At 43.7% G+C, this 23,407-nt stretch overlaps 1 protein-coding gene across 2 annotated transcripts; it reads right to left on the reverse strand.

The window, feature by feature from the left end:
* Positions 1-5,661: 5,661 nt before the first annotated feature.
* Ybx1 (Y-box binding protein 1) lies at positions 5,662-21,489 on the reverse strand. Of its 2 annotated transcripts, XM_075944885.1 has the most exons (8): positions 21,184-21,489; positions 20,718-20,781; positions 13,401-13,434; positions 11,063-11,152; positions 10,423-10,725; positions 9,919-10,001; positions 6,899-7,164; positions 5,662-6,045 (listed from the first exon to the last, which is right to left on the reverse strand). In XM_075944885.1, the coding sequence occupies exons 1-7, from the start codon at positions 21,341-21,343 to the stop codon at positions 6,930-6,932; spliced, it is 969 nt and encodes a 322-aa protein (XP_075801000.1). In that variant the 5' UTR covers positions 21,344-21,489; the 3' UTR covers positions 5,662-6,045; positions 6,899-6,929. The 2 variants fall into 2 exon arrangements, with proteins under 2 accessions (XP_075801000.1, XP_075801001.1); XM_075944886.1 differs by lacking the exon at positions 11,063-11,152.
* Positions 21,490-23,407: the final 1,918 nt, after the last annotated feature.

Raw genomic sequence — 23,407 nt, forward strand, 5'->3', positions numbered from 1 at the left:
TTAACCACTGAGTCATCTCAAGCAACCTCCCCTTTTCAAACATACATGTTGCTTTGCCTGCACATACGTATATGACAGATCCCCTGGAACTGGAGTTAACACAGTTAAACTGCCATATGGGTAGTGGGACCTGAACCTGGGTTCTCTGGAAGAACAGCAGTGTAGCTCTCCAGTCCCCAAAATGAATTTCTGGATTGAGTTCATTAAGAGGGGAGATACTTAGTGGGTAAGGGTCATGTATGTGCTCTATGAGCACCTGTCTGGATCCCAGCATGTGTGTAAAAAGCCAGCACAACTTTGTATGCCTTGTGACTCCATCTACTGCAAAGCAGACACGGGAAGATTATGGGAGCTTGTTTGGTGCAGGAAATCCTATAGCCATTAGTCTAAGTAACAGCCCACTTGGGCGTGGCCTCTTATACTATTTATGCCAATGTAAAGCGTGCGTCCAGCCTCTTTTCTGGCTGCAGGATTTGGTTGCTGTTCTCCATCCCAGCAGAGGATTCTGATTTGTGAGTCTACCCCTAAATGAATAACCATCTATTATTCTCAATTCTGAGCTAGTGTGGGACTTCTTTTAAGCATCCTCCTTCACTTGTTGGATAGCTAGCATGGCTCAAATGATGAGCTTCTATTCTAGTCTGGTGAGACCTTGTCCCAAGGTAGTTAAAGCACATAGCAATAGAAAACACCCAATATTCTGCTCTGACCTACAAATTTGTCTGGGTATGTGAACCCACAAACTTCACATGCATGCACTAAACACAGATGATACACATACCATAAATGAAGGCAGGACCATTCTATGTGCTGGGATACCAGTCTGTATTAATCACTTTTCTGTTGCTATGACAAACCATCCAGACAAAGGCAGAGGCAAAGACAAAAAAAAAAAGGGGGCCATAACCTAATCTTCCCCTAAACAGTACCAAGTATGCAAATACCTGAGATTATGGGGGGCAAGGGCTATGAGTGTACTTGGTGATGGAGTACTTACCAGCATATCCAAGGCTGTGAATTTGATACACAGCACTACATACATACGACACATACCTGGGGATAGCGGCATACAGCCTAAATTCCAGGACTTAAGAGGGCAGAGGGAGGTAGATCCCGAATCTGATGTTAGCCTGGTCTATAAGTACGGCAACCAGGACCATACCCAAAGTTGTGTCTCAAATAAATGAATAAAAAGTTAATTTTTGCACCTAAAAAGTAGTTAATAAGAGACTAACAACGTCTGGACTTATCTGCATTCCTGCAGTTCTTCTGGCCTTCCTTTGTCACAGTGTCCATGGGAGTGCCACCCTCTGAGAAGAGCAAAGGCCTGTCTGAGACCCTGAGACCTTTAGTTGGTGTTGTCACTCCCTGTCTCACTGATCCAGTTTTCTAGGTCACAGAATGAATAACTGTAGCTGCAAAGGAGTTTAGTGAAGCAAATGTTCTACAACTTAATGCCTACCAGGTTGCCAGTCAGGTCTTTTGGCTACAGCATTTCAGTTCAGTCTTGGCCCTTGACGTAAGCAATGCAGTTATCTCGCTCTAGAATGATGGTGGCTGAGGCACTGGCAGAGTCCAAACTCAGGTTTGTCTCAAAACGGGTTATAAGCCAGGCATTAGTGGCACACACCTTTAATCCCATCACTCCAGAGGCAGAAGGATCTGTATGATGCTAGTCTGGTTTACTTAGTTCCTGGACAGCCAAAAGAACCCAAAACCAAACCACCACCATCACCAAATAATTTTTTTTTTTCCGAGACAGGGTTTCTCTGTGGTTTTGGAGCCTGTCCTGGAACTAGCTCTTGTAGACCAGGCTGGTCTCGAACTCACAGAGATCCGCCTACCTCTGCCATCACCAAATAATTTAACACAGGTAAAATGAGCTGGTGGTACCAGATTAGAGAATAAAGCATTTACAATTTTTAGTGATCATACTCAGTCCCTCCACTCCTCCCAGATCAGCCCCAACCCTAAAACTGATTTTTTTCTTCATCCCCATAAAATCATGTTCTCTCATTCTAACTTCCCTCAGCTCTACTGACCTATACTGAACCTTTCATTCCACTTTCAAGACTTACTTGGCTAATGTGCAAACTATACAATGCACCGGGTGCAATTCTGTCAGGTGTCCCCCCGCCCCACATTCATGTTCAAGTCTTTACCCATGTGAGGGTATTTGATGACAGAGCCTTTGGGGTTCTTGTGAGCTTTCAGTAGTGGTCTTGAAACAGGCATTGGTAGAGTGCTTGCTTAGAATATGCAAGTACAGGACCAAAGCTGGTGCAGGTTTCTCTTGGTGACTTTTGGCCCTCTTCCCTAACTTCTGGGTCTGTGGTGAGGCAGTCTGTCACATCAGAAGCTCACAGAGCAAGCTGCTTACTTCATGGCCCAAGAAATGAGCTAAATAAAACAAGAGGCTCACAACCCTTGAGGGTATGTTTCCTGGTAAAATGAGACCTTCCTTCAGACACCCCTAGTGCTATTGGCAAGAGCTAGCTGTCAACATATGGGCCTTTGGGGTAAATTTCAGATCCAAGTCTTAGCAGGAAATCATTCTGTTTGGATGAGGTCATAAGGGCGGAGCCCTCATAATGGGAGTGGTTCCTCTCTGCTTTGTTGACACAGCATGAAGGCAAGGCATATCACAAGACTTAAATTGATTTTAAGGCCCTGGGCCCATGCTATGTAATTAATAGCAACCATAGTCACCATCCCCTCCAGCTATTGCCCTTACTCCACCTCACTGTTCAAGGATGTTTATTTTCAACACATTTGATATTGTTTTTAACCCAAAGCATGAGCCTTCGTGCCCTTATGGGGCTTACCTCCTACCAGAGATAGACTGGAAATAAAGAAGCAGAGTAGGAACCCTGGTGACCAGGAGAGCACAGCAAGAGAGTGCCACTTTTAAGCCTGTCAGTAAGGGATGAACTTCTAAACCACAGCCCTTAAAAGAACAGAGGGAGAAAGTCACTTAGCTATCTGCAGGAACTGTTACAGCCAAGAGGAAATGGTATGAAAGCTTTGTGATGTACATGGTGCCGAGCACGTTCCAGGAAAAGGAAACTGGAACTGGACACAGAACTGATGGCACATTAAGGCTCCAGCAAAGGGAGATTAAGTCTCTAGACACTTCTTGTTTGTGGACTTCCGTTTTGAGACAGGGATCTATGTCGTTTGGAGCTATGTGGATCAGCCTGGCTTCCAATTCACAAGAAGTCCTTCTGCCTCTTCCTTTCTGGGTGTACCACCATACCCTGCTAAGCCCACTATACTCAGGGGGAGAAGTATGCAGCAGAGACCTTACCAGATGACCAGCAGTGGAGTGGGCCTCAAAGTCCACAGAATTCAGTCTCTGGATATGGGGGTTGAGTGTGGTAAAGGATGACTAGGGCCTCTGGAGGATAGTGAAGATTTTAATGAAAATGGCTCCCATAGACCCAATACTTGGGCTTTCAGTTGGGCTGCTTGGAAAATTAGGTGTAGTCTTAAGGCCATGTTGAGTTCGTGGTCAGCCTTGTGGATTAAGACATGAGCTTTCAAAGGGTGTGGTGGCATTTGCTTTCAGTCCTACAAAATGCCTTTGCTGGCTACCATGAACTCTAACTCTGATACCACTGTAAACACAACCCTTTTTAACATTTTTCCTCTTAAAAACAAGTTATCTGATCATGTTCATGGTTTTGTCACAGAAACAGATGAGAGGCTCCAGGAAGCTGACTGTACATCCATTGGCAGCCCTAATCCTCCAACAATTAGTCACCATGGACAGCCGGGCCTGCTCTCACCAGCCGCCTTATAAGCACAGTAACATTTTTAGATGGGATTTCTGTGTAGCTCTGTAGGCCATGCTGTCCTCAAACTCAGATCCGCCTGCCTCTGCCTCCCAAGCACTGGGATTAAAGGCACACACCACCACCAGCCACAGTAATGTTTTTACTCCCTAATTTTCTTTTTTTAAATATTTATTTATTATGTATACAATATTCTGTCTGTGTATATGCCTGCAGACCAGAAGAGGGCACCAGACCCCATTACAGATGGTTGTGAGCCACCATGTGGTTGCTGGGAATTGAACTCAGAACCTTTGGAAGAGCAGGCAATGCTCTTAACCACTGAGCCATCTCTCCAGCCCTACTCCCTAATTTTCATGATATCACTTAACTTCACTGACTGAGCGATTATTGGAGTATTTTTCTGACCATCACATTTGTCTTTGGCCTTCTCACTTCCAGTCATGGCCATTACCATAGCCATGCCTGGCACACAGACTAGTCCCCAACACTCATCTAAAGATGGGCTGAAGCACCCATGTTGTGTATTCTCCACTCCAGCACAGCTACCCTGTCTCCAGATTTCTTCACCCTCTACCTTCACCTCCACTGTTGAACATGTATTTTACAATCTGTCTTCTGGATCTCTGTTCCAACTCTCACTTGGACTTCTAGGTATCCAGAGGTATTCTACAGTTATAACCCCTGGGTCATTTTCCTTCCCAAATAAGATTCCATTTGCCAAATATCAGCACCACTGCAGTGACAAATTAGAATCTCCTGGGTGCAGGGAGCTATGATTCAAAGGAATGTCCTGATTGTCTTGACATACCCATACCAAATCATGGGCAGTGCCTTCTGTTAGCAGACCAGACAGAAAGGGCAGATACTCCCTTGGCTTTTCCTCGTTGCTAGTTGATGTGTTCTGCTACTTGATTCCTTTCCAAATTCCAAAACCAATGCTTTCAAGCTCCCATTTTGGACTGAACATATATAGCTCTCCAGGAACAGTAGGTAAAGTTGCTAAGGCACTTAGCTTCAAGGACCAAGCAACTACCAGATTATAGGTTTAAGGTGACTGAGTTGTTGTTATTTTAATATAAAATGACACAAAACACTTTAATGCATATATTAATCTCCTGGTTGTGACTAGAAAACTGGCTACACATTCACATTAGATAATTGTCTCCATATTGACACACCCACCTATAGATATCTTGCCAGTAATTTTCTCTACTGCACTCTTGACCACAGAATTTTCAGAAACCATAGCTGGTATAAGCAAACACTAACTAACATATCCCACAGTGTATTTACTTTAATAGGGATGACCCATCAATTCTTATTACTTTCTATTATAAAGAAATGGTCCTAGCTGGGTGGTGGTGACACACCTTTAATCCCAGCACTCAGGAGGCAGAGGCAGGCGGATCTCTGTGAGTTTGAAGCCATCTTAGCCTATAAGAGGTAGTCCTAGAACAGCTAGGACTGTCACACAGAGAAACCTCGCACTGAAACAAAAGAGAAATGGTACTAAATTTGGAAGACTTGGTGGACAAACTACAGCCGTTATTCCCCATTCAGACATTCTCTAGTGTAAGGAACACACATTCTATGGAGCTTTTCTACAGGGGAACATATCTTGAACTTGAACAGCAAGCACTTCATAACTTTCCTACCCTTTGACTTTGTAGCAAAAGAAAGATGCCTTACAGAGCATTCTGGACAGATGAACTAATCTACATTAAAAACAGGCAACTATCACATTAAACACCCCAGACAGGCTGATCTTAAGGAAGTACCCCTGTTCCCAGAGGGTGGCTAACACTAGGACCATCTATTTGCAAATGGGAGGAAATCACTAAATTAAGATAAAACTAGACAGACATTATTATTTAAGACCTTTATTAACAGGTGCTTGCAGTTTGTTGACTTTTTTTGAAAAAATCAAGTTGTAAACTTTTTATTACAAATTAAAAATGAAGTTCTTAAAAATCTTAACTTGACCAGATATGAAACAATTTAAAAACCATTAAAGGTGTATTGAGAAAAACCAGACCTTTTTTTTTTTTAAAAAACACATCTGTCATTACCAAAAAGAGACATCTTTAGGTAAAAATAATAAAAACCCCATGCTGCATAGATAATGCAGATAGTTCTAGCGTATCTGGTCAACGGGCAAAAAGCAAGCACTTAAGGTCTTCAGCTCCAATCTTTGTTCATTTCTTATTGCTGGAATTTCATATTCGTTTCTTCTTGTTGGATGACCAAACTGCAAAGAGAAGACTCTTATTTACTATCATCCTCTTAAGTCTTCACATAGTAGACCACCCACACTCTAGAACAGTCACATTTTAACCACCTCATTTTGCCTAAGATTGATTTACAACACAAGTGGACATTACTACATCTGGAGGAGAAAATGGCAACCCCAGAAGCAGGACTTTTTCCCTGTTTTTATTTATTTATTTATTTATTTTTGTTTTTTCGAGACAGGGTTTCTCTGTGGTTTTGGAGCCTGTCCTGGAACCAGCTCTTGTAGACCAGGCTGGTCTCGAACTCACAGAGATCCGCCTGCCTCTGCCTCCCGAGTGCTGGGATTAAAGGCGTGCGCCACCACCGCCCGGCCCTGTTTTTTTTTAAAAACATGATTTCTGTAGCTTTGACTGTCCTGAACTCAATAGATCTGTGTGTCTCTGCTTCCCAAGTGCTGGAATTAAAGACATGCACCACCACTGCCCGGCTGAGATTACTTTTACCAGCAAGTAATGCCAAAGACTTGCTTTTCAGGCTAGCTTCAAATTTAGAGGCCTGCAGTACTAGAATTAAAGGTGGGCACTATTAATTTTGTAAGGTTACTTTCTAAAACCTTGAAATCCACATTTCGCCAGAGCACTGGAACTAAGACTCTGCTTAGCTTTCTGCCAAGGTCAGAGCTGACTGATTCAGAAACGCAGTCACAAGCTCATAGTCAAAACATACGCAAAGACTGATCTAAAGGGGGACATTTTGTCTAACTTGGATTATATAGTGAATGACACTTATCTTATTCTATTATCATTTTTAGTTTCTTATGCACTAGAAAACAGTGCAATGGAGGCCACAGGGCACCAAACCATACTTACCCGGATGATGGTAGAGATGGTAAGCCGGCATTTACTCAGCCCCGCCCTGCTCAGCCTCGGGAGCGGACGAATTCTCAGCTGGTGGATCGGCTGCTTTTGTCTCTTTGCCATCTTGTGGTTTAGGGTTCTCTGGGCGTCTGCGTCGGTAATTGAAGTTGCGGCGATACCGACGTTGAGGTGGCTGCTGACCTTGGGTCTCGTCTCCTTGATTTTCTTTGTCCTCTTCATTGCCGTCCTCTCTAGGCTGTCTTTGGCGAGGAGGGCCCCTGAAATAAACATAATATAATCTCAGGAACAAGAACAGCCTTTTCCCCCCAGCCACAAGTGGCAATACTTGGTACTTAGTTGCACCAACCATTTTCAGACAGCTTAGCAAAAATCTAAGTTTCTTCTAAGTCAAGGTGGTGATTCTGTATAGGAAGCATATTCTCTATTCCATTCATATAAACCAGGAAAGCTGGGTTTGCACCATACTGGTGCACTCTCACTTTATATATATATAAACACTTTGATTCAACTTAACTCTTGCCCATAACTATTCTGATGCACACTCCCAGCTATCATTTCATTTCTTATACCAAAAACATCCCCGACCCCGCAGTCTTCTCAGTGCCTTTCCATCAAAATTAGCTGTATTTCTCTCAACTTGCTCATGAACACACAATTAGAATTTTGTATTTGTACTACATACTTGTGCACAAGGGACAGCATGCTTCATTTATTACTTTCTTAAATTGACAAGCCATCCACTGAGAAGTGATTTTTCTGACATGGTTGGAAAATTCTATTCTTTGTACAAACTATGTTATCACTGGGCAGTGGTGGCGCACACCTTTTATCCCAGCACCTGGGAGAAAGAGACAGGCCAGCCTCATCTACAAGAGCTAAGGCTCCAAAGCTACAAAGAAACCCTGTCTTGAAAAAAAGAGCAATGTTAGAGAGATTGTTGCATGACTAAGAACACCTATTCACAGAGGACCCATATGGGTGACTCCTAATTATCTCTATTTTAAAAAACCAAGAACATTACCTATAACAAATCAAAAGTCTGTGTAAGGCAAGGTTATATCTGTTGTTTTTGGAAGGGGAGGGGCATTGAGACAAAGTTTTCCCTGTAGCTTTGGCTCTCCTAGAACTCTACCTACCTCCGCCTTCTGAGTGCTAGGATTAAATGAGTGTGCCACCACCGCATTATAGAAGGCAAACAATCAAAAACAAAAGGGTATCTGCACAATATACAAAGAGATTTAAGTTCTTCACTGTAAAAGAAATACAGAAAAAACCCGAAGATGTTGCTGACACCTGTAGACTTCTGCGTAGACTGCTTTGAGAGCATGTTTGTAGAGTGGCAGTAAGTGCAGCACTAAATGAATTTCCATGTATGTCGTCTTAAAAACAGAGCCACTAGCATCAAAATGGACAGACGAATTCAGCACAGGGACAACACAATAACACAACCAGTGTCCAGATGTACCAATGGTTAACAGTTTAAGTTCTTATTCTTGCTAGGTTTGCTTCCCAAGCACCCACAATTACCTGTTCTTAGTATCAGTTCTAGAGCATAAAATGCTTTCTGATCAGAGAAAGGTGCCAGCCAGCACATGTGTGTCACACACGTTCATATAAAGTAAATCTAAAAGTGAACCAGCAAATGTTCCTAATTCATCTTAATTAAAAAGATAGAACCAGGTGATGGTACACCTTTAATCCTAGCACTTGGGAGGCTTGCAGGCATTATCTCTGTGCATTAAAGGCCAGCCTGGTTAGAGTTCCAGGACAGGCTCCTAAGCTACAAGAAACTCTGCCTCAAAAAACAAAACAAACCCCACAAACAGGACAAGGCACTCCCTTTAATCCTAGCACTAATAAGGCAGAGGCAGGCAGATCTGGATACGAGTTTGAGGACAGCAGGGCTACATAGAAATACCCTGTCTCGACGGGCGGTGGTGGTGCACGCCTTTAATCCCAGCACTCGGGAGGCAGAGGCAGGCAGATCTCTGTGAGTTCGAGACCAGCCTGGTCTACATGAGCTAGTTCCAGGACAGGAACCAAAAAGCTACGGAGAAACCCTGTCTCGAAAAACCTAAATAAATAAATAATGGAGAAAATGATTCAAAATGTCCAATGATGACATATACATAAACGAAACACACAAAATGAGGGCAAAAAAAAAAAAAAATGGCCAGGACGATTATCTGTCAGACAAGCGGTCATGGGGGTCACTCCCAAATTCTGAGCAGGGTGAGAAACTGGCTGCTAGTGCAAGTGCTCCACACGAGTGGCCACTAGCACTTGTCACAGCTCTACAACTCCACTGCATCACACCACTGTCAACACGGCCTGCGTCCAGGACAGCTAGCTTTGCTCACGAAGTTTTTTCTCAATTATTCCAATAGTCCTTTTACCTAAAACACACAACTTTCTATACTTAAGTAGGTAGACATGTTCTAGTTGGGTTCAGGTTGACTCATGGATGCTGTAAACAGGCAACAGATACTCCTAATGCTTACAGGATTACTCTTACCTTCTCTAAGTAAGCCATGTTTTAGATACTGTAATTTTAAACACTCTTACCTGTTCACGGATAGAAAATTTGGCATTCCACATACTTGCTTTTTTTTTTTTTTTTGGTTTTTCGAGACAGGGTTTCCCTGTGGTTTTGGAGCCTGTCCTGGAACTAGCTCTGTAGACCAGACCGGTCTCGAACTCACAGAGATCCGCCTGCCTCTGCCTCCCAAGTGCTGGGAGAAAGGACTGCGCCACCACTGCCCGGCCACACACTTGCTTTTAAAACAAAACAAAACAAAACAAAAACACCACAACAAAACCATAAAGTGATCAACTATACAAAAGCTGCTTTGAAGTGTGCCAAAGATGTGAAGACTATGTTCTCAAAGATTACTCACTTCAGGACTTCCTACACCTCGGTGAAATAGAATGTGAAGTATTAACTCACGATGCTGGAAAGCTCTTACATCTGGCTGAAGAATGTAACAGAAACAGGTTATGACGGACCATACCTGCGAAATCGTGGTCTGTAACCCCGATACATATTCTGTCTCACTGGTCTACCTTGCTCTCCTGCACCCTGGTTGTCAGCACCCTGAAAAGACACCAGAAATTAAAGTCTATCAGATCAATAAGAACAAAATCCCAATTTGGCAACTTCAAACTTATTTTGAGACAGGGCCTCTTTACATAGCCCCTGGCTGTACCCGAACTGGATATGTAGACCAGGCTGGCCTCCAGAGAACCAGAATTAAAGACACATACCACCATTTCCTGGTCAAATTCCAGTGTAAAGTATCTAATAAGTAATTATGATCACACCATAAATTAACAAAGGTGAAACGTGTAGGTAACAGGTTAACTGAGGGATTCCCAGGAGTTACAACTTACAGTCTTCCATAAAGCTGTTATAAGGGGTAAGTAGGAATGCTTCTCATTCAGCCCTGGGTTCCGTTCCCAGGACAGCAAAACTGAGAAGACAACACAAAAATGTCGTTACACACACTGACACCTACCTCCATCACTTCTCCTTGCACAGGAGGGTTGGAATACTGTGGTCGACGCCCATAGGGTCTCCGCAAATAGTAAGGTGGGAACCTTCGCCTGCGATAGGGCCGGCGTTGTTGGGCTTGGCCTTCAGGAGCGCTTTCCGATCCCTCGTTCTTTTCCCCACTCTCACTATTCTGGTAATTCTGCTGGTAATTACGTGGAGGACCCCTACGACGTGGGTAGCGTCTATAATGGTTACGGTCTGCTGCGTATTTACTGCCTTGAACTGGAACTCCACCAGGGCCTGTAACATTTGCTGCCTCCGCACCCTACAAAAGCCATTATTTATTGAAAATAACAAAGGAAATCCAAATATTCAATAAATTTCACACAAGCTAGGGAGGGGAAAAAATAAAACCTAAGAGAAAACAAAATGGAGGGAAGCTGTCTGCAGGGGCAAAGGGTGCACAGGAAGGACTACATCATCGGCTCCTCACTCCTCTGAAGGGACTGCTCTCTAGCTGCAGCCAGCACAGTAGGCTTGATGCACCTGTGTTCATGGTCACCAGAACACATCATCCATCCAATTAGAGCCACCATCCTAATGGATGACATCCACATTATTTCCATACCGAAGTCAAACCTTTACACAAAAAGCATCCTCACCTTTTCTCCTTCAACAACATCAAACTCCACAGTCTCTCCATCTCCTACACTGCGAAGGTACTTCCTGGGGTTATTCTTCTTTATGGCAGTCTAGTAATATATCATTCCAAAAATAAGATTAACAGGGGAGAAGAACGTGCTTTTTCATTTAAAATGTACCACTGTCAATATCATTTTTAGCTTGGATATATACTTAATATTTGCTTTATGTAAGACCAAACTGTCATTAATTTAGGATAGCAGGGACCAATGTTACCCCCAACCTCTACCAAGACTCCAATCTTACAAGGCCCCAACAATTTATCACTATTTACAAAACTAAAGTAATTCAATACCCAAGACAAACAACAAAATGTTTTAAGATGCTTTTTGCAAAAGCATGACATATAAAGAACAAGTAAGGCCTCCATCTATCCCCCAAAGACTGCACTTAATAGAAGCTAGCCCCACACACGGCCAGTTTAGATGACAGGCGAGTTTAGTTTTACACGCTTCAACTCTGACCATACCAACTCTTGTCCCTTTACCATATCAAACTCAATTACAAATGTCAACCAAAATCCCTTCCATCCTGTCTATGAATACTTCCAGGAAAATGCATTTCCCGTGTATCTATGCCACTTATATTTCTCTCTGTAGAGACTGTTGGTTATTACTGCCCCAGAAAAGTCTAACATAACATTATATAGGGCTCAAAAAATTATGAAGTGCCCAAGGTCACACAGCTATAAAGTGGCTGGGGAACTTTTCTAAATCCAGGTCTTGGGACTCCAAATCCCACGTTCATTCCACATCACAGCAGTATCCATTACAGGATCACTCATGCATTTCTATTCCAGAGGAGGCCGGACAACCAACAAATCTGAGGCCAATTAAGCTCCGGTGCCCAGAACTGCAGTCTACTTAATACACCACCACAACCTGAGCAGCCAAAGTCCCAAGAACAGCTCTATGTTGAAACCACTTGCAAAATAAATAGTAAAGCATATTGGTAACACCTTGTGGGATAAGACTGAGTGAGTTGAGTCAAATAATTGATCTCAGCTGTCATCTGAACTGTCGTATCGTTTCATATATATGTAGCCAACTCTCAATTATTTGCAGTCATAAGGAATAGCAGAAGGATGCATTAAAATCTCCAAATAAGTTAAGTCAATATCTTTTAGCCTTTTCCAATCTTTTAAAGTTAACATTTTGTCTAGGCAGTTAGTTTACATTTAGAATTTGAATGTTTCCATGGGTTTTGAACGTACTAGAAAACTCTCAATGTATGTTGTACAGGACACTTCAAGGAGCTACAAAATGCTACCCTGTTAACCTCTAAGGAGGACACCGCCACAAAAACTTTTGACCTCCAGTTAGTTTAAAAAAAGAAGGGGATGGGGGGTTGAAAATTCTTAAAATAACTTTCAACACAAGTGGATATTTCAACAGTCCTAGTGAAAATCTGACTGCCTGGAAGCACACAGGAAATGACACATTTCCTAACCCTCTTCATTGTGTGGATACAAGTCTGATGCTGGCAGTGTACCACTCACTTGGCAACATCTTATTTTACCAATAGTTCTTTCCTTTTTTCCAAGACAAGGTTTTTCTGTGTAGCCTTGAACTGAGATCTGCATGCTCTGCTTCTCTAGTGCTGGGATTTAAAGGTGTGCACCGCCACCTACCAGCATTTACCAATAATTCTTAAATCCTCAATGTCCAGTCATTTTCCTAGTCTGTATGTAGTTTATACTTGGCTAATTTACTGACCAACAACTTTGCTGCAATACTAGTGAGGATTTATGCTTCCAGCCAGCTCTAAAGGCGAAAACAGAACACACCACTATTTAAAAAATGCTTTAGAATAAAAAAAAAGGCACCCTAGACAGTGCTGGCTTCCTATTTTCTTCAGGTAAACTGTTTTTTTTGTAGCTCTGTTCCATAAAAATTTGTCCTTACCAAAGGCGGACCTGACAATAACAGCATCTGGAAATGTCTTGCCAATGTTTCCGTGTATTTATAGCAGCACTATTCAAGTCAGACTCACGGTGGTTATTTTTCTGAAACTAAACACGAAAACTGCATGCCGCCATTTAACAGATTCAATATTTTAAAAAGTTGTTTTAAATTATTAATGAAATTCTTAATTGTAACACTCCTTTAAAGGAGTGGACTCTCCAGTGCAAAGCTTCACCCTACACTTTATAGTCATGGCATTACTCTTCAGACCCAGGAACTAACTATACTCATCCTTGGACTTAACCTTTAGCAAAGAACCACGTCTGAAAACACACCCACCCATTTCTTCTCACAAGCCAGAGTCAGAGTGCAGAGAATCAAGATAAGCACTCACCTGGTGTACAAATACGTCTTCCTTGGTGTCATTCCTGCAAGACAGGACCAAGATTAACAAATGAAAAATCAATGTACATTTCACTACCTAGAACTTATTAAGAACAGCCTGGCCTAGAAAGCAAGTCCCAGTACAACCAGGTTACAGAGAAACCCAGTCTTGAAAAACCAAAAAGAACATCCTGGACAGTGGACACCCTTGATTTTCCCAGAGACTTCCCAGTGTCTCAGATGAATTGGAAACTTACTTCTATCTTTTAACTTTGAGCGTGGGCAGCAGGGGTGACAGCATTAGGAACCTCAGAGAAACCAATTATTCACACGCTCAACTCTACCTATCAGCAGGCCAGCAAAGAAGTAACAGTCAAACACATGCTACCTGAACTATATTTTAAAGACTAAAAACTGTTGGAAACAGATAAGCCCACTCACAACCTGTAAGAAAAGCAAACAAGTCTAAGGCACTGTAACCAGAAGAGCCATAATTCAATAGGACAGAGTGACAAGCAATGCCCCTTCCACTCCTTACCCTATTAAACATTAACAATAACCTAGCACACACCCTTACCTACTGACCAGCCTTACTAACAGGAGTAGTCATTCTCACTTCCTCCTCACCACTTCTAAACTCTCAATTCCCCAAGGTAATTAAAAACAACCACAGAAAGTTCTCTAGAAAACACAACACAGAGAATGAAACTTCATGTAAACTACATACACAGCATTTACGTGCCTAACACTGTTTCCTTTACACTCCCACACCTTTCACCTCCCATCATGAACATCACAATCCTTAGTTAAGTGAACAGATCCAGCAAAGCTTTATTTTTTGACAGCCTTAAGTCTAGCCTGATCTTGAACCTATGACAGACAGTTCTGCTTCAGCTTTCACAGAGCTGGCTGGGATTAGTTACAGGGGTTTACCAAGAAATGACGGTATCTCATTAGAAGAATGTGAGAAAATTATTGCATAAAATGTAATGGAACATCTGAATAAGCAGAACACAGCAAATTAGTTAGGTCAAAGATCAGACAGGAACCACATCTTAGACTAAATGACCACCCAATGAAGATATTTAGACTATCTTTCTTGGGACCAAAATGGAAGAAACAGGCTAACTAGAAACTGGAAGTGGGGACTAAGTAGAAAATCATTTCTGTCTTAACTTTTAGTGTGGGCAGGCTGAAAACATTGGGAACCTGAAGAACCACTGGAGAAACAATTTCCTTCCTTTAGTGACCCACTCCATGCTCTTTTCACTATTAGTCAGCCAGAGAAATGGCTTAGCACTAGCTCTAATAGTATTTAATGACCAAAGACGCCACTGGCATTCTAGTAAAAAGCAAAAAAGATCTGCCTCAAGTGCTGGGAATAAAGGTGCGCACCACCTCATCCAATGTAGCCATTTGTTGCATTAGCATGCTTTATTTAAACTGATGGTAAATAAGATGTTTCAACAAGTCAAAGTACTTACTGACAATGTGAGTTTGACTCCTGGAACACACATAAGAATATTTCCTGCAGGTTGTTCTCTGACCTCCCAATGTTCCAAACTCCAATAAATAAATGCAATAAAATAATGAAATGAGCCAGGCGTGATGGTGCAAACCTTTAATCCCAACACTTGGGAGGCAGAGGTAGCAGAACAGCCAAGGTTATACAGAGACCCTATCTCAAAAATCAAAAGAGTATGCTTTCAATTCAGTGAAAAGAAAAATTTTCCAAGGGTATTTTTTTCCTTATGATAAACAGTTATTATATATGAACTTATTTCTGGGTTATAAAATACCATGTATCTAGGACAACTTTAAGAATCTGGTTAGACAGCTTTTAAAAATAAGATTATGCTAGCAATAAAACAGCACTATTCCCTAAGAAATACTTTATTATTCATTTTGTGAATACATACAGAAATAGGAAACCCAAACCACAAACACAGCAGCTACTGACTTTTGACTAGCCTAGCCTACTGAAGAGTAGCAAAGTGTATGTGGATGTCAGGAAGAAGCACACACATACACAGCAGCCTGGATTATTGACGATTACCTTTTAACACCACACACTAAGTGTTTTGAATACACCATGTAACCAACCATCTTCACAAAGCAGGTAACTGAAATACAACTGCAGCTCTTTGCTCACAGCCTTGACTGACATCATAGGGGCTCTGGTCCTTACTGCATTGAATTTCAAACAATCCTTACATTTTACCCTAAAATAATTTCCAAAAAATTGTACATGCATTTGTGTGTCTGAGTAAATGACAGTGTGTGCAGGTGCCCGGGGAAGCTGAGTTACAGGTGTTGGAAGTGAACTGGGGTCCTATGGAAGAGCATCTAGTGTTTTTAAACACTGAACCACCTTTTCAGACCACACTTTATCTTCAGAGGCAGGCTAAAACACAATTGTGTCTATGATGACTCGTAGTAACAAGGATCCCTACTGAGTTCCTGATGTGGTCAGGACAAATGCAGATTCCCCGATTCATCACCACCCACGACACACACTACAGCAATCTAAGTTTTCATTAAGCCTCTACAACATCTACCTATGCCTATCATTCAAACCCTAGCTCTCTAATTATTATGCCGATTCTACTCAATCTACCCAGACTAACAATGTTGGGTTTTTTGGTTACTGCCTTAAATAAGACCTACCATAAGTTCACTCAAAATAAAATGTTCTACAATTTCCAAGCCTTGAAGCTTGCCCTAAAATCACAAATCTCACTTGACTCCTTAGCTGTTCTCTAGGCAGATGTGACCATAGATGCTTCCAAGGGTCTAGACAGGCCTGAAGGCCACCTAACTCCAACTACAGTCTCAGGGAAAGGAAAACAGAAGGCTAATGCCCTTGGCTGCTCTTTCTGGGGACTTAAGAGCAAATGATTTTACTTGGCCAAAAAAAAAAAAAAAAAAAAAGCGCCTTCGTGCGTCATCTTAAGATCAGTAATCAATACACCAACAGGTAGCTAGCTCACTCAAGTCTTCACGTGTCCATAGACCTTGGGTAACACCTGTTTTATAGTGGATCAAAGGTAAGGACAACTAGGGTGACATTTTTAAAAGCCAAAATTTTAACCACAATCTTTCCAATCTACAAAATTTTCATTTTTATCAAGAACACGGTATTAAAGCCCTACAGGCTTTGCAGTATTACAAAATAGGCTTAGCTAACTTTTTTGCAATATGAAAAGGCATTACACTGTCGATACTTATGCTCTTGGGCCAAGAGACACTGGCTACTCTGCTTGAAAGTGGACTCTACAAATGTACAATCCTTGACCAAACTAAACAACCAGAACTTCATTTTTTTCCCCAGTGAAACTCAAGCAACCATCACTGGGGGAGGGAGGAATGATTTTTCTAGCTGTTCTTGATAGGGTGGACCCCAATCCCTATCTCTGTACTTAAAGCACTTTCAAAAGGGTTGGTTTTCACAGCTGTACCCAAGTAGGCTTTCTTGTATTCTTTAATGTGCCACTTTTGGGTTTTTTTGGTGGGTACATAGCTTCCTAGCAGTATGAAGACCAAGACAGTTTACCTATCCTGCTGGAGTAAAACCTCAGCTAAGTAATAAAAAGCAGCCTTTACCACCTCCCCCAAACGTGGTAAGGCCAGGTATAGTGGTGTGGTATTAACCACAGAGGCAGAGTTTCATTGTTCACAGTAATTCTTCAAATGAGCTTCTTTCTCCCTTCCCAGGTGACTCTAGGCCACGTCAAGTCTACACTAAAAACTAACCAAGACAGGTAGGCTGTCATGGTGCATGCTTTTAATCCCAGTACTCAGGAGGCAGAGCCAGGCAGAGTTCTGGAGTTCAAGGACAGAGAGTGTGTTCCAAGACAGCCAGAGTTGTTACAGAGAAACTCTATCTCAAAACCCAAGCAACCAGGTCAAGTTGGGAAACACCTATAATCTCAGCACCCCCAAAGACATATATATTTTCTTACTACCTCAAAAAATAAAAACAAAAGTAACTAGGAAGTCCAATATTCTTTCCTTTAATTCCTCAATTGCACCTCAACATCAGCTTGGGGCAGTAAGCAAGCTCTTTCATTTGTAAAGCTGACCTGCACACTAACTAGAATCTGTAGACACTTTAGTTGTTGAACAAATACTCCAGAGCACAACTTGCTTCTACTACTTCATATGTTTATGAGATAGTCACTCAAACCTGTGTTCCTGAGAAATAAGTCTCAAAGGGTTTTATGATTAAGTCAATTAGATCATCTTGATCAGTAACAGATCCTGAACTACTCACATCACTGTTATTGCTGTCATTAGTTATATACACGGATACCCCCAAAGGAGACTAACCCTGATAGCATTAAGTTTTATATTAAGGACATAAAGCTAAACTTTTTAGACCATGGGTTAAATAAAAAGGCCTATGTACAGAGAGAAATGGGAATAAGCAACATAAGAGAATTATATGCAAGACTGGGCCAGGGAGATAGCTCAGCTGGATTAAAGTGCTTGCAACCCCTGAACCCATATAAAAGTCAGATTGATCTGTCTTCTGTCCTGCATACAAATGTTATAGACAGGCATGCCCTCAATACAAACACATGACCCAAAAAAAAAAAAGGCAACGATATCATATGTAAAGGTTGAAATCACAAGCAGAACCTAAGCTCACCTCAGGTATTCTGGGTTTTAAATTCTATCACCGAGCCAAACCCCAAACCCCTAAATTCTATTACCATAAAAGAAACACTCCAGGGCTGGAGAGATGGCTCAGTGGTTAAGAGTACTGGCTGTTCTTCCAGAGGTTCTAAGTTCAATTCCCAGCAACCACATGGTGGCTCACAACCATCTATGAGATCTGGTGCCCTCTTCTGGTGTGCGTGCATACATGGAAGCAGAATGTATACATAAGAAATAAATAAATCTTTAAAAAAAAAACACTCCACTGAAAAATGTTCTTGACTCATGATTCTCTAGCATGGACCAATCTCTATATCAAATAAACACAGTAACTTGGGGGAAGGGATGCAAACAAAGTTACATGAAAAACATGGTATACAAAGGGATAAAGTGACCAGTTTTTTCTCAATTCCTAGATTATAATGTATTTAACTAAAAATTCCGCTACTTTAAAACCTCTTTGAGGGGCTGGAGAGATGGCTTAGAGGTTAAGAGCATTGCCTGCTCTGCCAAAGGTACTGAGTTCAATTCCCAGCAACCACATGGTGGCTCACAACCATCTGTAAGGAGGTCTGATGCCCTCTTCTGGCCTGCAGGTATATACACAGACAGAATATTGTATACATAATAAATAAAATAAATAAATAAAACCTCTTTGATTCTGCCTCTGAGTGTTAGGATTAAAGGTGTGAACCACTACACCGGATTTATTTAACTTGTCTTTCCTCCTGGGATTACATGCCTGCATCACACTATGTTTTTTTATGCAGTGCTAAAGATATCAGAGCTTTATGAACACTAGATAAGCACTCTACACCAACTCAGTTACATCTGCAGCACCTTTAGAAGCTTACAATAAAACCAGCAGCGTTTTTAAAAATTGCCTTGGAACAAAGAATTCTGACCAAGTTGTAAAAAGGCATCACAGGAGACATCAAATTTTATATTTGAATTATAAAGTAACTAAAGATCCTAGAATACATAATCTAGAATTCAGTGTATCCCAAATAATAAACATCTATTTTGTATTCTATACTTTTCCTTAACCAAGACAAACCTCGCTCACTGGAACCAGACTTTCCAGTATATCTCATTACATTTTAAAACTGCAGCATACTCATCTTGGGTAGAAACTGTTTGCTTAAAAGATGTGAAAAGCTTAGGCAAATGTGAAAACGTATTAAATGCATACAAAACCCCCCACAATTTATCCAATTAAAAAGGCTGCCAAGGAGGGTTAGTCAGCTGCACTGGGCTAAGGGTTCAAACCGCCCCCTGGAAGGCAGGGTGCAGACTACTCTCAGCATCATCTGAGACTGTTAGCGTAGAAACCTCGATCAAAGCACGAATCAGCAGCAGCTTAAAAGCCACCAGGCCACCAACCACGCACAAGCAGCAAGGCATTCCATTTTCTTCTTTGCTCACTAGTCACCATTGAAAAACAAAACATGGAAAATGTAGCATCGGTCAGGAAAGCAAACAGCCTACGACACTAGAAAACCCTAAGAGTCTGGAAAAACAAAATGTTTCTCTGTAATTGCTACTGTAGAGAACAGACCATTAAGTGATTGTAATCGCTGCTGTTTGAGTGTTTCCACAACACGGGGTGGATCATCAATGAACGGTTTTTTCATCACTCCGTTATTTTTAAAAGCCTAGCTGGCCCATTTGGTAGTGTCCACTTCACAAGCACTCTCTGTCACTCTTAAGCGTTCTCTTCACTATCTACTTATTTAACGCCTCCTAAGCAAGCAAGTAATGCTGAAATGGCGCCAAGTCTCACAGCTGTACGGCCAGGATTGCTGCTGGCACTCGCGGTGCTCTACACCCATGCAACTGCACTAGCCTTGGCAGCCATCTTGAAAAAGATGCCGGGCTCACAAGGGAGCCCAGAGTGCAGGCACTGCCTGCACTCACACCACGGGCTACAAACCATTCTACGGATCTATTAAGGTGTAGTTTGCAACTACGATCAAGGCTAGATTCCCAAGGACTTAAACCCACGCCAATAAGCTACAGCCAAGCTTTAACAAAAATTCATTTGATCATCACGATTCCCTGACAAGGAAGTAGAAGAAATAAAAATTGAGGAAGAGCCATTTTCTTCGGATGTATTATCTGCCGTTTGGACAAATAAGAGCCCTCTTTGGCTGAACGAGTTCTACAGAAAATGTGCTCGAGGTACTCAAACGACTGCATATTTGAGTCGACTAAACAAAGGCAACATAACCTTCCAGCACAGATAACATCTCGGGCACTTGACATGTCAAATCACGTTCCCCAAGAGGTTAACAAGGTGAAAAATCACCTGTATGGTAATTAGGGGGTCACATTCTTACATAGCAATTGCCAGGAAGCAGAAAAGGATGTCAAGGTTAAAACGTGCTTAACCTGGAGTTGCCTGTTTGAGGCGGCAAGGTAACTGTTATGGGGATGGCTCATGTGCCGCGCTTGCCTTGACCTGCTTTGTGCCACCGCGCTGAGGCTCGCTCGAGATTGGTATTTAACGGCAAAACAAAGCAAGTCTACAGACCCACTAATCCCGGCACCCGAGGACCAAACACCACGCTTCCAACCCCTCTCCCTGCCAGGCCCGCGGCGGCAGCGGCTCGGGAGATTAGCCACGCCGGCCGGAGGCGGGCCCGAGCTTTCCACACCGGCATCTCACCTGTTGATGAAACCGTATCCGTTCCTTACATTGAACCATTTTACTGTTCCCAAAACCTTCGTTGCTGGAAAACAAAGCACAACAACGTCCAATCAGCAGCTGGCCCTGGTAGTCGGTCCAGGATCCGGCCGCGGGCCCGGGCCGCCGCCCTCCCCGCACACGTGGGTGCACTGGCCAGCGCGGGTCCGAGGTGGGTGTGCACCCAGGCGGCGAGCACGTGAGGGCCGGGGAAAGCAGCCCGCGCCGCTCCAGCTGCGTAGGCGGCGGGGCGGGGATCCCGCGCACGAGGCCCCGAAGCTGGTGGGCGCGGGGGAGGGGCGGCGGCGGCGGCCGGGACAGCGGCGGGAGCCGGGCGTGCGCGCGCCGCGGCCTCGGGGGGAGGGGCGGCCGCGCAGTCGGTGGCTCCGGGCCGCGACGCCTAACGGTCCGGCCCGCGGCCCCACCCCCGGTCCCTTCTGGCGCTCACCGATGACCTTCTTGTCCCCGCCGGCGGGCGCCGCCGATGTGAGGCCGCCTGGGCCGCCACTCCCCGCGCCGTTGCCCGTGGAGCCGGGCTTGGTGTCGGCGGCGCTGAGGGCGGCGGCGGGGGCGGCGGGCGGCTGCTGGGTCTCGGCCTCGCTGCTCATGGTTGCGGTGGTGGTGACTGGGGCCGGCGGCGACGGCTGCGGCTCCTCCCGGGGTGTGATGGTGACTAGGCCGGCGGCGGCGGTGGGGCTCTCAGGGCTCTCTGGGGTCCGCTCTCCGCTCCCGCTACCGATCGAACTAGCGAGAATGGCGGGACGGGCGGGATAAGCCCTGCGATAGGCCCGCCCTAGTCCTCTCCCATTGGCCAGAGCCGCCGTCGGTCCCACCACCTGACCGGGTCCCTAGCGTCTATTGGCTCACGCTCCGCGGCTCCTGCGCTCTCATTGGACCCTTGGGCGACTAATTCGGCCGACCCACAGCCGCTCCTGCCTTCGCCGCCATAGAGACCGGAACTAGAATGAGCTCCTCGGCCGTGAGCACCATAGAGTACCGGGAGGACGCGTAGAGGGAATGTGCCCGCCCGGGGCTGCGCTCACCGCGCACGTGGGCCGCGGTGGCCGGGCCTAGCCGGGCTTCTAGAAGGGGCTCCCTCCCTCGACAGAGTGAGCGCCGCGGCCTCCTTTAATGGTTCAGGCTTTTGGCGGTCCAGTCACCTTGGACGGACCACGCAGGCGCTCCGGCTGCCACGAAATCAGCGTGTTCAGGGCGGAGGTGCTCCTTTGCCTGGCCGTACGAGGAATGTGTTTCATATTGGCCACAAATTAGATTTAATTTGGTTTCGTATTTATTGGCTAAGTTAGACAGCCTTCTAACAAGCAACAATGTAGACATGAATTGATTGCTCTCCACGTTTTTACACCCTGTAAAATGCAGGCTGCCTTCTGTTACCGACGCCCTCCGCCTACCTTCATTCATTCTTTATTAGGCATCTACTATTGACTGGGGACTGAAATAGTTTGCCAGTCAGTTTCTGCCTTCAGACGGAAGCAGAAATTTAAACGCCCAGCACTGCGTAGCTGGATGAGCGCAGCGTTCCGGGAGGGAAACAGGAAGAGTTGGGTGGTGACATTTCAGGCAAAGGTAGGTTTGTGCAAAGGCCTAACTAAGGAAAGAAAGAGAGGGCCTCAAGGAAAATGTAAATAAAGGAATTCTGTAGGGGTAGAAGGAAATCTGGGTTGTAGAGATTCATCCTGAAGTCACGGTGAGGAAGGTAGCTTTAGAGTTGTAAATAGGGAGTCCCATCTTAAGGCTGCAGAAAGAGAAAGGGTGGAAATAGGGAACGCAGTTAGGGACATCCAATGTGGCTCTATGTAAAAGCACTTGAGACCAAACCTGAAGATTTTATCCCTGAGCCCCACAGGGTGGAAAAAAGAAAGCCTCTTCCTGCAAGTTTACCTTTGACCTCCCCATGGGCGCTGTGGCATATACCTCCCACCTCCCAGTAAATAAGTACACGCCATAGAAATTACCAAAAGGAGCCGGGCGGTGGTGGCACACGCCTTTAATCCCAGCACTCGGGAGGCAGAGGCAGGCGGATCTGTGGGAGTTCGAGGCCAGCCTGGTCTATAAGAGCTAGTTCCAGGGCTGGAGAGATGGCTCAGTGGTTAAGAGCATTGCCTGCTCTTCCAAAGGTCCTGAGTTCAATTCCCAGCAACCACATGGTGCCCTCTTCTGGCCTTCAGGCATACACACAGAAAGAATATTGCAAAAATAAATAAATATTTAAAAAAAAAAAAGCTAGTTCCAGGACAGGCTTCTGAAGAGAAACTTTGTCTTGTCGGGGTGGGAGTTGGGGGATAACAAGAAGAAAGTTAGTGTAGTAAAAAAAAAAAAAAAGGCTTTAACTTTAACATAGCAAAATTACATATAACGAAACAGTTATCAAGTAAAAGTTACAATAATCTTTATCATAACTAAGGAAAACTATAACTATAACTAACTATTCTTAACTCCATCAAAGACTCCAGAAAGATACATAAGCAAACAAGAAAAAAGCAACTTTTAAAACTCTAGAAATGACAGAGACATCTCGCTGCCTGGACAGTCACCCAAAGTTCCTCTGTACCGTTGGGGCATCCATCTTCAGCCTTCAGGCCCATGGTATCCAGAGACATTTCCATAAAGCAGGAAAATTCAAAGTCAGTTCAGTCACTATCTGTTGTGTC

The sequence above is a fragment of the Microtus pennsylvanicus genome, chromosome 13, assembly GCF_037038515.1.
Source record: "Microtus pennsylvanicus isolate mMicPen1 chromosome 13, mMicPen1.hap1, whole genome shotgun sequence".
Taxonomy (NCBI): Eukaryota; Metazoa; Chordata; class Mammalia; order Rodentia; family Cricetidae; genus Microtus; species Microtus pennsylvanicus.

Excerpts from the sequence above, each read along its gene's own strand:
- Ybx1 (XM_075944885.1), bottom strand. The coding sequence starts at position 21,343 with ATGAGCAGCGAGGCCGAGACCCAGCAGCCGCCCGCCGCCCCCGCCGCC. Across the intron at positions 20,782-21,183 it reads CGGGGACAAGAAGGTCATCG|CAACGAAGGTTTTGGGAACA; the intron begins GTGAGCGCCAGA and ends TTTGTTTTCCAG. Across the intron at positions 11,153-13,400 it reads AAGACGTATTTGTACACCAG|ACTGCCATAAAGAAGAATAA; the intron begins GTGAGTGCTTAT and ends ATATATTACTAG.